Here is a 16,536-nt window from a genome sequence, read left to right as displayed (position 1 = left end):
ACGCTGATAAAAATCGACTGCTGAACGCAAGTTTTCTGCGTTCAAAAAAACGGCGGTAAACTCAACTGCCTGTAAACGACTGTAAACGACGATGTGTACATGGACACATAGGAAAACATTAGGGAGAGTTCAGGGGCTGCTGAAAAAAACGCTGAACAGCTCCTAACCGTCAGTTGATCAGCTGCAGTGTACATGAGCCCTTAGTGTCACTGGAAATGTCAGTGTCAGTCAATTCCCACAGTACAGGGATTGTGTGGGGGTTTTTTTGGTGCGTGTGGAGCATCCGCGTCTCAAGCATGTCAGCAGGGGGATCCCACAAGGACGTAACGCGTGGTAAGTAGTCCATAAAAACCCCCCACACAATCCCTGTACTGTAGCCGATACTTCAAGGTATATACAGGACTTATACAATGAGTAATAATTGATCTTACAATATGTTATATTATGTCATATTCAACATTCTTTCATGTAGTAACCCCTGAAGAAGCGATATTCTCGCGAAACATGTTGAGTAACTACAATCATTAACATCTGATTTATGTTTCTTGATACCCTTCCCGGTTATATCTGTATCCATTTTAATGACTATATGTATCTATGAGTTTTGTAACTGCACAGAATCCATCACCCCACTTTGGGGGGGGGGGGGGTTTGCATTCTTAGTGGAGAATTCGTTTATGCATTGTAATGGCTTATATTCTAATAATAAAAAAGTAATTAACGAATTTTTGTTGCAGTGCCTTTAAAGTCCGCACTTTGGCCTCCCCCCCCCTTTTTTTTTTCTTGGTTGATCATACTAATATGACAGGATGTGGCACGTAGGAGCCCACTATATACCCCCCACAGCTGTCACTCTGTGTTGGGTATCTCTTTACATCTTTATGGCTGACGGGGGAGCCAAAAACAGCAGTCACATGAGACAGAAGCCACGCTGCCTCCCGGGCATTAAAATCCATCTAAAGGGCCTCCGGGGGGTGATTCTAATAATAAAAAAGTCATTTAAAATTAATGAATTTTTGTTGCAGAGCCTTTAAAGTACGCAATCTGGCCCCCCCCCCCCCATTTTTTTTTTCTTGGTTGATCATCCCCCATCAGTCACATGATCAGGAGCTTGTCCCGCTGGCCCCCAATCAGCAGCTATAGTGAGCACGCTCTACACACACAAACCTCATGCCGCCATGGATGGTTATATGCGCCAGCTGGGCGTTAAAGCCCAAATTTCTTGTGGCCACATACAGTATGCGATCAAGAAGAGGAAAACTGTAGTACTGCCTTTCTCCTTTCTTTGCTTTTCAGGTTCATGTTAGGTTGTGCTGGTTTTACTGGTTTGTGATTCTTGGAAACCATTTTCTTTTTTTTATTTCAATATTTATTAATTTTTCAGATAAACAAGTTATACAAACATACTCATTAAAACCTTAGCATATTATCAAATATTATGATATCTTTTACCATCAAAATTTTTTTTTTAATCGTGGATAGAAAATGGTTTCCTTCCCTCGTCTGCTAAGGAAACCATGTTCTATTCCCGATAAAAAAAAAATGTCTGATGGTAAAAGATATCATAAGTCGCATCTATAGGAAGTATGTTGTACGAAAATGTACACTTGCCTGGCACAGGATGGTGGTATACTGTCCAGCATGTGCTTGCAGCAAAACTCCATCTGAGTTTCGAGTCCTGAACGCCAGCCCCAGGAACCAAGGAATGGAGATCTTCACTTCATTTTTAAAGTCCCAGGATAGGACTCCGCTACTATTGAAATGATAGGGGTGGTGCATTGCTGAAAAAAAAAGTGACACAACACCGCTGAATTAATACATGTGAACTGTTATACTCTGTTCAGCCAGTATTGTAATCAAATAACACAGTCAACTTCTGGACAACCTGAATTCATTGGCAATTAGGAGTTTAAGCCTGCCTATGATGGGGCGTGGAGCACAGTGGGGTTATCTGTGTCTCTCTCATTCCCAATCAGAGTTTTGTTGTGCAGACAATTACAGGAAGATAATATCAGGACAGGTTCAGGTATGGACACTGCCACGCTTCCATCCCTCAGGTTCCCTTTCTATCTAAACTTTCGACAGACTTAAAGTAGCATTAAACCTTCAGTGTTTATCACACTGAGCACAATAAAATAAACATTCCCCGATAAATTATATGTTAAACCTCTTACCCCCAGCAGTTTACAACTTTCAATGTTGCTGGCTCTCTCAGTGCTGCTTCCCTGAACTTCTGGTCTTCACAGGAAAAAGTTAACAGTGGATAATGCAGTCTCAAGCCAGTCTGTTAGCTTGGAGAAAGGTTGGGGGAGGGACACGCAGGGGAGTGCCTTGCCATCCTATGCTAAGTGTTGTGTGTTTCTATTGATGCCACAACTCTAGTCCCTGTATACAAGGGTGACTCCATAGGACGCTGCAGGAGAAAGGAACCACCCTAAAACAGGAAACCTGGGGCAATGGTCATGGCACCAGTTTAAACTGGAGCATAACCACATGGAAGAAAAATATATTTGAAATATATTTAAAAATAATTTTCCCAAATATATTGACATATCTTTGAAATGCTACAATTTTGGCCATGTTCAATATATATATATTTATATATATATATATATATATATATATATATATATATATATATATATATATTGAATATGGCCAAAATTGTAGCATTTTAAATATATGTCAATATATTTTTATATATATATATATATATATATATATACACATATATATATTAAAAAAAATTATATATATATATATATATATATATATATATATATAATTTTTATTTATTTATATATATATATATATATATATATATGTATATATATATATATATATATATATATATATATATATTGAATATGGCCAAAATTGTAGCATTTCAAATATATGTCAATATATTTGGAAAAAATATTTTTGAAATATATTTAAAATACATTTTTCTTCCATATGAGTAGGAAGCAATAAAGGATAAATAAGCTGCATACTAAATAAGTGATTAAATCAGAAAAAAAACTGAGGGTGTAATATCACTTTAGGCCAGTGTGATGTTAAAGTGCAGTTTCCCTTGCTGTCCTCTAGAGGGCACCATTTTCCTTTCACACTCATTCTGTACAAGGCAGTACAAGCCGGGCTTACCTATCCCAGACTGAAGAATAATCAGTTTTTAATTATTAATGAACTAATAATAGTTAACAAATACAACTGACACTCACAGCCTTGGGTTTAGTTTATTTACAATTGCAGTAACAAGGTCACATTTCTTTACTGTCAAGGGGTGGAAAATGAACATGCCACTCAGAAATCAGTCCAATTTAGCAGGTAGGTACTTTCAGCAATATGGCGTAAACCTCAAAAATCTGGTACCAGCTGTAATTTTCAGCAGCGCTGGAAACCTAGCCTGGAGCACTATGTATTTAAGAAAAGGTTTACCGTGCTTCCAACTCAACTCACAATGCCCAGGAGAGGTACTTAATGAGGAGCTCCACCCAAAAAGGGAAGTTACATTTTACAGACTGCTCCCCCGATTCCCATTAAGGATTGGCACATTTGGGGGGGCGGGGGGGGGGGGAGCGGGTACCCGAATTTGACAGGTACCCGCTCCCACTTCCGGTCCGATCGCCTAGGCGATTGGAAGCGGAAGGTGTCCTCCCTCCCAGTAGTCTTTTGGGTCATGTGACAGGTCCCAGAAGACTACAGGACCATTCATGAAGTGCAGCGCTACTCGCGCATGCGCAGTAGGTTCCCGGCTGTGAAGCCGCAAGCTATCACAGTCGGGTGCCCACCCTGAAGATGCCGGCATCCTGGAATACAGGACGGCCGGTGAAACGGGCTGCGGGGGACACACCATGGGACCGAGGGACAGGCAAGTGGCTGTTTTTTTAAAAGTCAGCAGCTACAGTTTTTGTATCTGCTGACTTTTATTTTCTGACAGGTGAGTGGAACTCCACTTGAAAGTGGTTCTGAAGACTGAAGGTTTTTTCAAGGTAAAAAACCTTCTGCATGCATCTGTACACCCGCCCCCTCTTATACTTACCTGAGCCTGATCTCAATTCAACATTGTGCACGGGGGCAGAGTCTCTCCCTCCCACACTGGCTCAGAGACAGCAGTGGGAGTCACTGGCTGCCGCTGCAGTCAATCGCAGCCAGTGAGGATGGAGCGGGGGGGTGGGGCTGAGCCATTCTATGTGTGTCATTGGACATACAAAACGTAACTTGGGAGCGAGCATGCACGAGTGCCCCCATAGCAAGCGGCTTGCTATGAGGGCACTTAGCAGGGGGGGAGGAGCCTGGAGCACAGGCAGGGGACCCGAGAAGAGGAGAATCGGGGTTGCAGGTAAGTATAACATGTCTCTTATTTAAAACAAAAATAAAAACTGTGCCTTTACAATCACTTTAATCATGCGATCACTGTGGCTGCCAGTCACAGTGATCACATTCAGGGCTGCAGGTGGCACTGTGCCCCTCTCTGTCTCTCTCTCTGTGCACAAAGAAATAAGTACAATGTTAAAAAGAATTATATTGTCTTTAAAAAAATTTTAAACTTTAAAAAAAACTCGATAAAAAAAAATTTATGATTAATTGTTAAAAAAAAAATTAAAAAGTGTTATTATCAAGGTAATTAATGTATATTGAAGCTACTAAAAATTGGCCTGACATCTAGGATTTAATTAGCTCATGAAGGGGTTCAATATAAAAAAAAAATGTGAACAGCATGCAAATGTGGCAGATGACAGCAAATATTGGCATTGAGTTATCTTTGAGGCAATGTATGCGAACGTGTCTGGCTCTAAAACATATCGTTTGGCCAGAAGAAGCCTGTAGCCAATCCTCATGGTATCGGCACATTGAAATTTCATCTCGAATCCTAGCATAAGTAGCACTGCTAGGGCCTCTTGCTTTTATTACACAAATGACAGGTCCTCTTTATCTGAACCTGCTTGAAACTCTCAAACAAAGAGCTCTGCTAATATGAGGTCACACTCCTGGGTACTTACCGATCTTGCAGTCCTTGCCTCCAAACCCCAAGGGACAATCACAGGTAAAGGTCCCCCAGATTGGTGAACAGGTCCCACCATTCTTACATGGGTTAGAGTCACAATATGGTTGCTTGGCGTGACATCCTGATAGAGAGGCAACAAAAAAAAAAAAACAACAGCATAACTTGTACAGGGCTCAGTACACGTGCTTGCTGGTAGCATGGTAAGATGATGGAGATACAGGATTCCAGACAGTGGGAATAGTGTGGGGAAGGATCCTGTTGGGTATTTACTGCTATCTGGGGTTCTGTTAGAAAGATTTACCCAAATTTGCTGTTATTGTGGCAACTATTCACCAGACAGGAAGTTAGGGAAAGTCTGCAACGGGGACACAGACAGAAATTGCCCTCTGGGCCAAAATATATAAAAATTGAATAGGGGTTCAGTGAAAGGGAGTTCTGTAAACACCATTTTCCTTCAGGCTTCATTCATGAAGTGTAAATGATCACAGCGCCTGTCTTACCTGCATTCGTTCCATTGTTTGCAATGTAAGAAGCCAGGTCAACCTTCCTGCTGTCAATATACAAATCTTTCATGCAGCCAATGAACTCCCTGTGTGTGACCGGGAAGTTCTCAGGAAGATTTGGGACTCCACCGAGCAGCAGAGGGCCTGTCAGGTCCAGGGATCTGCAATGGAAATAAAAAAAAAAGCATACAATTTGGTTTGTTTGTGTAAAACTGGTATGAGAAATAAAGTGAATTTGCCATTTTGTAACAGACAATAGAGAATACAACCCCATCCCCAAGGATTTCATCCCATGGATCACAGACAATGGAAAAACACATCTAAGAATTCCATCCCATCGTGACAGAATGTTACCACGGCACTGCAGTTAAAAGAGAACCAAATCCATCGATTTAACATTTTCAAAAAATAGTTATATTCCTGGTATGTGCCAGGAATACATTTGCTTGAGATCTCAACCAAACTGTCTAACCATCAAATGCTGGTGTCATAACTGTTCACATGTGCAGCATCATGGCAGATGCAGATCCAACAGAGGCCAAGGTAGCAGCTTCCCTGGCTAAAAACAATACGAGGGTTTAGTCCCACTTTAACCTATGTAGGCTTTATTCTGCACGTATGTTGAGAAGCTGGTGTGAAGGTAGATGGAGGTAAAGGGTAAAAAAGGAAAACAAGTAACAAGTCTCAAATCTCTCTTATCCCCTTTCTTTTTTTTTCATCCTTTAATGTATGTATTTCCCTCTTTTCCTTCCCTATTGGTTCCTCAGTATTTATCTCCTTTCTGCTGCTTCCCTCTATCTTCCTCGTTTCCTCCATCCTCTCGGTCTTTTACTCTCTCTCTCTCCTACCCTCTTCCCATTTTCCTCTTTCCTTCTGTCACTCTTTATCTTCTGCACTCCTGCCCCTCTCTCCTTCCCTCTTCCCCACCTTTGTTCTTTACTCCTTTCTTTCCGCTCTCTCGTCTTTCCGACTTCTTTCCCTTCCTCTCTCTCCTTCCCTCTTCCTCTAACACCATCCATCACTCCCTCTACTTCCCTCTCCCTCTCTGTCCATCACTATCTTTCTTTCCCTCTCCATCCATCTATCCCTCTCTCCCTTTATCTCCATCCATCATTTTCTCTCCTTCCTTCTTCCTCTGTCCATCACTCTCTTCTGCCCTCTACCTCTCTCTGTCCACCACTCTCTTCTTCCCTCTACCCCTCTCTGTCGATCACTCTCTCTCTCTCTTTCTCTCTCACTTTCCCTCTCCCTCCATCTATCACTCTCTCTCCTTCCCTCTCCCTACATTTTCCTCTATCTCCATTCTTCCCTCTGCCTTTCTCTCCACTATCTCTGTCCATCGCTATCTCTCCTTCTCTCTCTTAAAATCTATCACTCTCTCCTTATCTGTCCCTTTCTCTGTCCATCAATATCTCTCCTTCCCTCTCCCTCCATCTAACACTCTCCCTCCTTCCCTCTCCCTCCATCTAACACTCTCCCTCCTTCCCTCTCCCTCCATCTAACACTCTCCCTCCTTCCCTCTCCCTCCATTTAACACTCTCCCTCCTTCCCTCTCCCTCCATTTAACACTCTCCCTCCTTCCCTCTCCCTCCATCTAACACTCTCTCTCCTTCTAACACTCTCCCTCCTTCCCTCTCCCTCCATCTAACACTCTCTCTCCTTCTAACACTCTCCCTCCTTCCCTCTCCCTCCATCTAACACTCTCTCTCCTTCTAACACTCTCTCTCCTTCCCTCTCCCTCCATCTATCACTCCCTCCTTCCCTCTCCCTCCATCTAACACTCTCCCTCCTTCTATCACTCTCTCTCCTTCTAACACTCTCTCTCCTTCCCTCTCCCTCCATCTAACACTCTCCCTCCTTCCCTCTCCCTCCATCTAACACTCTCCCTCCTTCTATCACTCTCTCTCCTTCTAATACTCTCTCTCCTTCCCTCTTCCTCCATCCAACACTCTCCCTCCATCTATCACTACCTCCTTCCCTCTCCCTCCATCTAACACTCTCCCTCCTTCCCTCTCCCTCCATCTAACACTCTCCCTCCATCTAACTCTACATCCTTCCCTCTCCCTCCATCTAACACTCTCCATCCTTCCCTCTTCCTCCATCTAACACTCTCCCTCCATCTAACACTCTCCCTCCTTCCCTCTCCCTCCATCTAACACTCTCCCTCCTTCCCTCTTCCTCCATCTAACACTCTCCATCCTTCCCTCTTCCTCCATCTAACACTCTTCCTCCATCTAACACTCTCCCTCCTTCCCTCTCCCTCCATCTAACACTCTCCCTCCTTCCCTCTCCCTCCATCTAACACTCTCCCTCCTTCCCTCTTCCTCCATCTAACACTCTCCCTCCTTCCCTCTCCCTCCATCTAACACTCTCCCTCCTTCCCTCTTCCTCCATCTAACACTCTCCCTCCTTCCCTCTCCCTCCATCTAACAGTCTCCCTCCTTCCCTCTCCCTCCATCTAACAGTCTCCCTCCTTCCCTCTCCCTCCATCTAACACTCTCCCTCCTTCCCTCTCCCTCCATCTAACACTCTCCCTCCATCTAACACTCTCCCTCCATCTAACACTCTCCCTCCTTCCCTCTTCCTCCATCTAACACTCTCCCTCCTTCCCTCTCCCTCCATCTAACAGTCTCCCTCCTTCCCTCTCCCTCCATCTAACACTCTCCCTCCTTCCCTCTCCCTCCATCTAACACTCTCCCTCCTTCCCTCTCCCTCCATCTAACACTCTCCCTCCTTCCCTCTCCCTCCAGCTATCACTCCCTCTCTCTCCTTCCTTCTGCCTATCTTGACTTTTCTAATCTTCTAAAGAATTATCTGATGGAAAGTGCAAAGGGGGTAGGGAAAGGGTACTCACTTTTTGGAGCTGGACTGCACCCCTTCAGCTGCACATGTATAATTCCCAATCTCATTGCTGAACCTCAGAGCCACTGAAACGTCGCAGTCATCAACTGCCAACACAGCCACCTTCTCTTTCGACGGCCCCTGTGCCACCCCTGAGGATCCAGTTTTTGGCTAGGAAGAAAGAGAAAATATTAAACAGAAATATGCACAGAAAGTGGAACTCTATCCAAAACTTTGTTCTTGGGAGAGTAGGAGAAGAATCAATATTGGGCTTTTTGATGCTGATTGTTTTGAAAAATCACCCTCAGTCCCTCTAGCAGTTAGAACCTGAGAGGAAATCCAAAATGTGATAGTTGGAACAGAAATTGAGGGAATATATTCTAAAGGGGACACCTGTTTCATAAAGAAACTGAAGGAAAATATTCAGCTGATTATGTATTGCAAACCTGGCTTCATTGTGTCATCTAGATGCTGCAGATTAGAAAGTTTATAACAGGTGGCTGCTAAATATATATATATTTTTTTTTATTTTTTTATTTTTTTTCAAGGACGTGCTCCTGCACAGATGTCAAATTGGGACCAGCAGCTATGTCCATGCAGCCGCTGCATCTTAAAAGCTGTGATTGGGACTGCCTGCCCAGACCTGTGCATCCAGTTCAGACAAAGATGGCCTCTCTCACAGTGTATGGAGAGTTACGCCCGAGTAAATGAGGCCTCAAACCACTCCACATTTGAATAAAACTCCAGATGGAGCCATCTAGAAGGTGGGGGGACATCTAGTTGTGTATGTAAACTTGAGCTGTACATCTTGAGCTACTGAGCTGAGTCAATTGACTTTTCACAAGAATATACAGTCAGGTCCATAAATATTGGGACATTGACACAATTCTAACATTTTTGGCTCGATACACCACCACAATGGATTTGAAATGAAACGAACAAGATGTGCTTTAACTGCAGACTGTCAGCTTTAATTTGAGGGTATTTACATCCAAATTAGGTGAACGGTATAGGAATTACAACAGTTTGCATATGTGCCTCCCACTTGTTAAGGGACCAAAAGTAATGGGACAAATGGCTTCTCAGCTGTTCCATGGCCAGGTGTGTGTTATTCCCTCATTATCCCAATTACAATCAGCAGATAAAAGGTCCAGAGTTCATTTCAAGTGTGCTATTTGCATTTGGAATCTGTTGCTGTCAACTCTCAAGATGAGATCCAAAGAGCTGTCACTATCAGTGAAGCAAGCCATCATTAGGCTGAAAAAATAAAACAAACCCATCAGAGAGATAGCAAAAACATTGGGCATGGCCAAAACAACTGTTTGGAACATTCTTAAAAAGAAGAAACGCACCGGTGAGCTCAGCAACACCAAAAGACCCGGAAGACCACGGAAAACAACTGTGGTGGATGAGCGAAGAATTCTTTCCCTGGTGAAGAAAACACCCTTCACAACAGTTGGCCAGATCAAGAACACTCTCCAGGAGGTAGGTGTATGTGTGTCAAAGTCAACAATCAAGAGAAGACTTCACCAGAGTGAATACAGAGGGTTCACCACAAGATGGAAACCATTGGTGAGCCTCAAAAACTGGAAGGCCAGATTAGAGTTTGACAAACGACATCTAAAAAAGCCTTCACAGTTCTGGAACAACATCCTATGGACAGATGAGACCGAGATCAACTTGTACCAGAGTGATGGGAAGAGAAGAGTATGGAGAAGGAAAGGAACTGCTCATGATCCTAAGCATACCACCTCATCAGTGAAGCATGGTGGTGGTAGTGTCATGGCGTGGGCATGTATGGCTGCCAATGGAACTGGTTCTCTTGTATTTATTGATGATGTGACTGCTGACAAAAGCAGCCGGATGAATTGTGAAGTGTTTCGGGAATATTATCTGCTCATATTCAGCCAAATGCTTCAGAACTCATTGGACGCTTCACAGTGCAGATGGACAATGACCCAAAGCAGACTGCAAAAGCAACCAAAGAGTTTTTTAAGGGAAAGAAGTGGAATGTTATGCAATGGCCAAGTCAATCACCTGACCGGAATCCGATTGAGCATGCATTTCACTTGCTGAAGACAAAACTGAAGGGAAAATGCCCCAAGAACAAGCAGGAACTGAAGACAGTTGCAGTAGAGGCCTGGCAGAGCATCACCAGGGATGAAACCCAGCGTCTGGTGATGTCTATGCGTTCCAGACTTCAGGCTGTAATTGACTGCAAAGGATTTGCAACCAAGTATTAAAAAGTGAAAGTTTGATTTATGATTATTATTCTGTCCCATTACTTTTGGTCCCTTAACAAGTGGGAGGCACATATGCAAACTGTTGTAATTCCTACACCGTTCACCTGATTTGGATGTAAATACCCTCAAATTAAAGCTGACAGTCTGCAGTTAAAGCACATCTTGTTTGTTTCATTTCAAATCCATTGTGGTGGTGTATAGAGCCAAAAATGTTAGAATTGTGTCGATGTCCCAATATTTATGGACCTGACTGTAGCTACAAAGGACTTAAAAAAAACATTAAAACGAGGCGGGAGCTCCATCTACTGGCTGCATAGTAAAACACAAAACATTCATATACAATATTTCATATTTATTAAAAACCTTGTTTCTTTATGCCAAATCAGCAAAAAGATGAAGATAAAGCTCTGGTACGTTTCCTGGTGTACAATGCATATACAAGGAGTATACGGGGAAATATGCCACAGCTTTATCTTGTGTTCTGTGTTGATTTGGAATAAAGGAACAAAAAAAAGTTTATAGTGGGTACAGTATGTGGTCTTCCCTTTCTCTTTCGAAGAGAGAGGTCGGTAATACATTTAGACCTGTGTTCCACTGAATTGACCTGGAACAGGTGTTATTATATATACAGTATATATATATATATATATATATATACTCATACACTTTACCAACCAATCAGCGACTGCTGCCCCTCTCTGCCAATCCCTTCACTGGCTTCCAATAACCCAATGAATAAAATTCAAAATACTAACCACAGCCTACAAAGCCATCCACAACACTGCCCCCAGCTACATCACAGACCTCATCCACAGATATCGCCCAAATCGCCCGCTCCACTCCTCCCAAGTTATTCTCCTCTCTAGCTCCCTCATCACCTCCTCTCACGCTCGCATCCAGGACTTCTCCAGAGCCTCTCCCATCCTCAGGAACTCCCTACCACAGCATGTCCGGTCAGCCCCCACCCTGTCTGCCTTTTAGGCGATCTTTGAAAACTCACTTCTTCAGGGAAGCCTTACCCCACCTCCACCTAAGAACTGTACTTGAATCACCTCCACCAGATCATCCCCCGCAGCTATCACCTTTTGTATCACCTCCCCCTTCCTTTAGATTGTAAGCTCCACGAGCCGGGCCCTCCTTTTCCTTCTGTACTGAAATGTACTGTAATTGTATTGTCTCCATTATATTGTAAAGCGCTGAGCAAACTGTTGGCACTATATAAATCCTGTATAATAGTAATAATAATATATATATATATATATAAATCCTGTATAATAATAATATATATATATATATATATATATAAATCCTGTATAATAATATATATATATATATATATATATATATAAATCCTGTATAATAATATATATATATTATTATTATTATTATACAGTATTTATAAAGCGCCAATAGTTCGCTCAGCGCTGTACATTACAAAGTGGGACAGAACATGTGACAGAACAATACCAATACAATGCAAAACATGAGGGGATTGAGGGTCCTGCTCTTTCGAGCTTACAATCATATATATATATATGAAAAAATTGCATTGTAAAAAATATTTAGTCCTGACCATAATAGAGAAAATAAATAAATATAATGCCTTTATATCCTACCTTGTTGTAATAGCGAAGCTGGACGGTGTGCCACTTGCCATCGCTGACTCCCCCGGGGACGTAAGGGGTCACTAGAGTGCTGGACTCACCTTGAAAACACAAATCAAAACCTGTAAAATGCTCAGCCGTGATTAACGCCCTGGACGCACTACATCGAGACGGACGGAGAACTTGTTTAATTCTGTCCAGGTCGCTCATAAGATTAATACAAGGTGTCAGACTCATTGGCCTATCACCCGCATCCATAATGCGACAGATGTCTGCGTTAGCTGAGGTGGCTAAACCCATTTGCACAGCATCAATCAAGGCAGGAATGAGCTGCAATTAATAGAAAAGGACCATTTCTATCTTGCAGTCTCTGGTCATTTCCATTAGTGATGCACTCAGCAATGCCTATACACAACCACGCAGTCCTGCGGCTGATACAATCGCAATTTAGTGGTCGGGGGGGGGGAAAAAGCTAAAGCTGCTTCAGCGGTGGCTCTTCTGTCACACTGAGGATGGAGGCTACAAGATTTACAGCCTCAGTTACTGCCTCTAAAAGAAACATCAATCTCCAGCGTGGGGAGCCGAATGTACAAGGCATGCAAAGAAGACCTGTGGAACAGACCATAATGCGCCTTTTATTGACGTGTTTATGAAAGGCTTCTGAGCCAAGGCCTCAGAGTGGGTGGATGCAACAGATGGGAAACTGATGGCTTTCTAAAGGAAGTTCAATATTTTTAAAAGTCGGATTGGAAATGTGAAATATTAATGCAGCTGTGTGGATTGAAAGAACTGTAATACTGGGTCATTTAGAAAAAGCAGTAGAAATCTTATTGGAAACTCACCGGCAAGTGGTTAGATTACTGAAAATGCAGCTTATCTATTCACCAGAGACTGAAGATATCATTGACAATGCAGCCCATCCATTCACTATGGAGGAATGATTCAGCCTGAGTCATTTAGAGACTGGTGATTACACTGAGAATGCAGTTTATCCAATTCACTAGAGACCGGTGACATCGTTGAAAATGCCGCCTATTCATTTACTAGAGACCGGTGGCATCACTGAGAATGCAACCTATACATTCGCTAGAGACCGGTGAGACCGGTGACATCAGTGGGTATGCAGCCTATCCAATGACTAAAGACCGATGACATAATTCGGAATGCAGCCTATCCAATCACTACAGACTGGTGACATCATTGGGAATACAGCCTATCCAATGACTAGAGACTGGTGACATCATTGGCAGTAAGGCCTATCCTCTGACTAGAGATTGGTGACATCATTGGGAGTGCAGCCTATCCAATGACTAGAGACTGGTGACATCGTTGGGAACGCAGCCTATCCTAACACTAGAGACTGGTGCACATCACTGGGAATGCAGCCTATCCAATGATTAGAGACTGGTGACATCATTGGGAGTGCAGCCTATCCAATGACTAGAGACTGGTGACATCATTGGGAACGCAGCCTATCCTAACACTAGAGACTGGTGACATCATTGGGAATGCAGCTTATCCAATCACTAGAGACTGGTGACATCATTGGGAATGCAGCCTATCCAGTCACTAGAGACTGGTGACATCATTGGGAGTGCAGCCTATCCAATGACTAGAGACTGGTGACATCATTGGGAACGCAGCCTATCCTAACACTAGAGACTGGTGACATCACTGGGAATGCAGCTTATCCAATCACTAGAGACTGGTGACATCATTGGTAGTGCAGCCTAACCAATCACTAAAGACTGGTGACATCATTGGGAATGCAGCCTATTCAATCACTAGAGACTGGTGACATCATTGGGAATGCAGCCTATCTAATCACTAGAGACTGGTGACATCAATGGGAGTGCAGCCTATCCAATGACTAGAGACTGGTGACATCATTGGGAACGCAACCTATCCTAACACTAGAGACTGGTGACATCATTGGGTATAGAGCCTATCCTAAAACTAGAGAATGGTGACATCATTGCGAATGCAGCTTATCTAATCACTAGAGATTGGTGAAACATTGGGATTTGCAGCTCATCCAATCACTAGAGACTAGTGACATCATTGGGAATGTAGCCATTCAATTCGCTAAAGACCGATGACATCACTAACAATGTAGTCTATCCATTCACTAAAGACTGCTGACATCACAGAGAATGCAGCTTATCATTTGGGTAGAGACAAATGGAGAAGGTAACAGTGCTACCACAGCCAACAATGGTAAGAACTCGGACATACATGCAGGTCCTCCAATCCCAGTAATGTGAACCAAGGCACAAACCTGTGGAATATTTCAGCTGCACCTGTCCGTCGTGGATCTCCACCGCAATGAAGTCATGCTTTTCATTCAGTCGCCCGTTGTAAAGCAGGAGCCCGCTCCTCTCTTTGGTAGCAAACCTATAGAAGAGATAGAAAACAAATGAGATAAAAGACAGAAAATCGTAGCGCAGCTCACCGGATTCTGCCACCAAGATTATTCTGTACCAGTTTCAGGGGCTGATAGGAAAGATCAAGAAATGACACTGTAGCTTGGGGTTTCTGAAAGTCACGTTGCCTATGGCAGCCAATGAAATGCTTACTTCTGTTTTTTAAGTTCACAGAAAAATTACTGCATTATCCTGAATGGCCACTATGGGTAACATTGTGACTTTTAAGTATTTGAATCACTTACTTGTTCCTTTCGATAAATATTTTTGTATTCACTTGTAATATAGAGACCAGTGACATCACTGAAAATGCAGAATATCCAATCACTAGAGATCAGTGACATCACTGAAAAGGCAGCCTATTCAATCACTAGAGACCGGTGACATCACTGAAAATACAACCTAACCATTCACTAGAGAACGGAGGCATCACTGAGAATGCAGCCTATCCAATCACTGGAGAACGGTGACATCACTGAGAATGCAGCCTATCAAATCACTAGAGACCGGTGACATCACTGAGAATGCAGCCTATCCAATCACTAAAGACCGGTGACATCACAGAGAATGCAGCCTATTCAATCACTAGAGACCGGTGACATCACTGAGAATGCAGCCTATTCAATCACTAGAGACCGGTGACATCACAGAGAATGCAACCTATTCAATCACTAGAGACCGGGGACATCACTGAGAATGCAGCCTATTCAATCACTAGAGACCGGTGACATCACTGAGAATGCAACCTATTCATTCATTAGAGACCGGTGACATCACTGAGAATGCAGCCTATTCATTCATTAGAGACCGGTGATATCACTGAGAATGCAGCCTATTCAATCACTAGAGACCGGTGACATCACTGAGAATGCAGCCTATTCAATCACTAGAGACCGGTGACATCACAGAGAATGCAGCCTATTCAATCACTAAAGACTGGTGATATCACTGAGAATGCAACCTATTCAATCACTAGAGACCGGTGACATCACTGAGAATGCAGCCTATTCAATCACTAGAGACCGGTGACATCACTGAGAATGCAACCTATTCATTCATTAGAGACCGGTGACATCACTGAGAATGCAGCCTATTCATTCATTAGAGACCGGTGACATCACTGAGAATGCAGCCTATTCAACCACTAGAGACCGGTGACATCACTGAAAATGCAGCCTATCCAATCACTAGAGACCGGTGACATGACTGAGAATGCAGCCTATCAAATCACTAGAGACCGCTGACATCACTGAGAATGCAGCCTATTCAATCACTAGAGACCGGTGACATCACTGAAAATGCAGCCTATCCAATCACTAGAGACCGGTGACGTCACTGAGAATGCAGCCTATCCATTCACTAGAGAGCGGTGACATCACTGAGAATGCAGCCTATTCAATCACTAGAGACCGCTGACATCACTGAAAATGCAGCCTATCCAATCACTAGAGACCGGTGACATCACTGAGAATGCAGCCTATTCAATCACTAGAGACCGGTGACATCACTGAGAATGCAGCCTATCCATTCATTAGAGACCGGTGACGTCACTGAGAATGCAGCCTATCCATTCACTAGAGAGCGGTGACATCACTGAGAATGCAGCCTATCCATTCATTAGAGAATGGTGACATTTGTTAGCAAATTTGACTTAAAAGTAGTATGGGATGTTTTTTTCCCCCCCCAATTATACTTACCTAGGAGGATGCTGCACCACACTGGATGCGAAATGGCATGTGATTTACATGCCATGCGACTTGCAAATTACATGGCAAGTTGCACTTTATTATCCGCAATTAGAGCGGTCATATCGGTGCAGATCGGACTTGCTTGGAGCAACACCAACTTCTAAAGTAGTAAATGCACTACTTTTGGTGTGATTTGCATAGACATCTGTGTCAGATGTCTTGCAAA

At 43.1% G+C, this 16,536-nt stretch overlaps 1 protein-coding gene across 1 annotated transcript in view; it reads right to left on the bottom strand.

Moving 5' to 3' along the window:
• CELSR3 (cadherin EGF LAG seven-pass G-type receptor 3) overlaps positions 1-16,536 on the bottom strand; it is a 288,288-nt gene that overhangs the window by 88,892 nt on the left and 182,860 nt on the right. The window contains exons 4-9 of the mRNA XM_089684072.1: positions 14,478-14,593; positions 12,212-12,300; positions 8,366-8,523; positions 5,509-5,672; positions 5,004-5,129; positions 1,612-1,781 (exon numbers count right to left, since the gene is read on the bottom strand). Of these exons, the coding sequence (XP_089540198.1) occupies positions 1,612-1,781; positions 5,004-5,129; positions 5,509-5,672; positions 8,366-8,523; positions 12,212-12,300; positions 14,478-14,593 (823 nt within the window). The remainder of the gene's footprint in view (positions 1-1,611; positions 1,782-5,003; positions 5,130-5,508; positions 5,673-8,365; positions 8,524-12,211; positions 12,301-14,477; positions 14,594-16,536) is intronic.

This window comes from Staurois parvus, unplaced genomic scaffold (genome assembly GCF_062004578.1).
Source record: "Staurois parvus isolate SC_StPar_1 unplaced genomic scaffold, SC_StPar_1.0 ptg000335l, whole genome shotgun sequence".
NCBI lineage: Eukaryota > Metazoa > Chordata > Amphibia > Anura > Ranidae > Staurois > Staurois parvus.
Note: the sequence above shows the minus strand (reverse complement) of the source record. Positions and strands in the feature narration are given on the sequence as shown.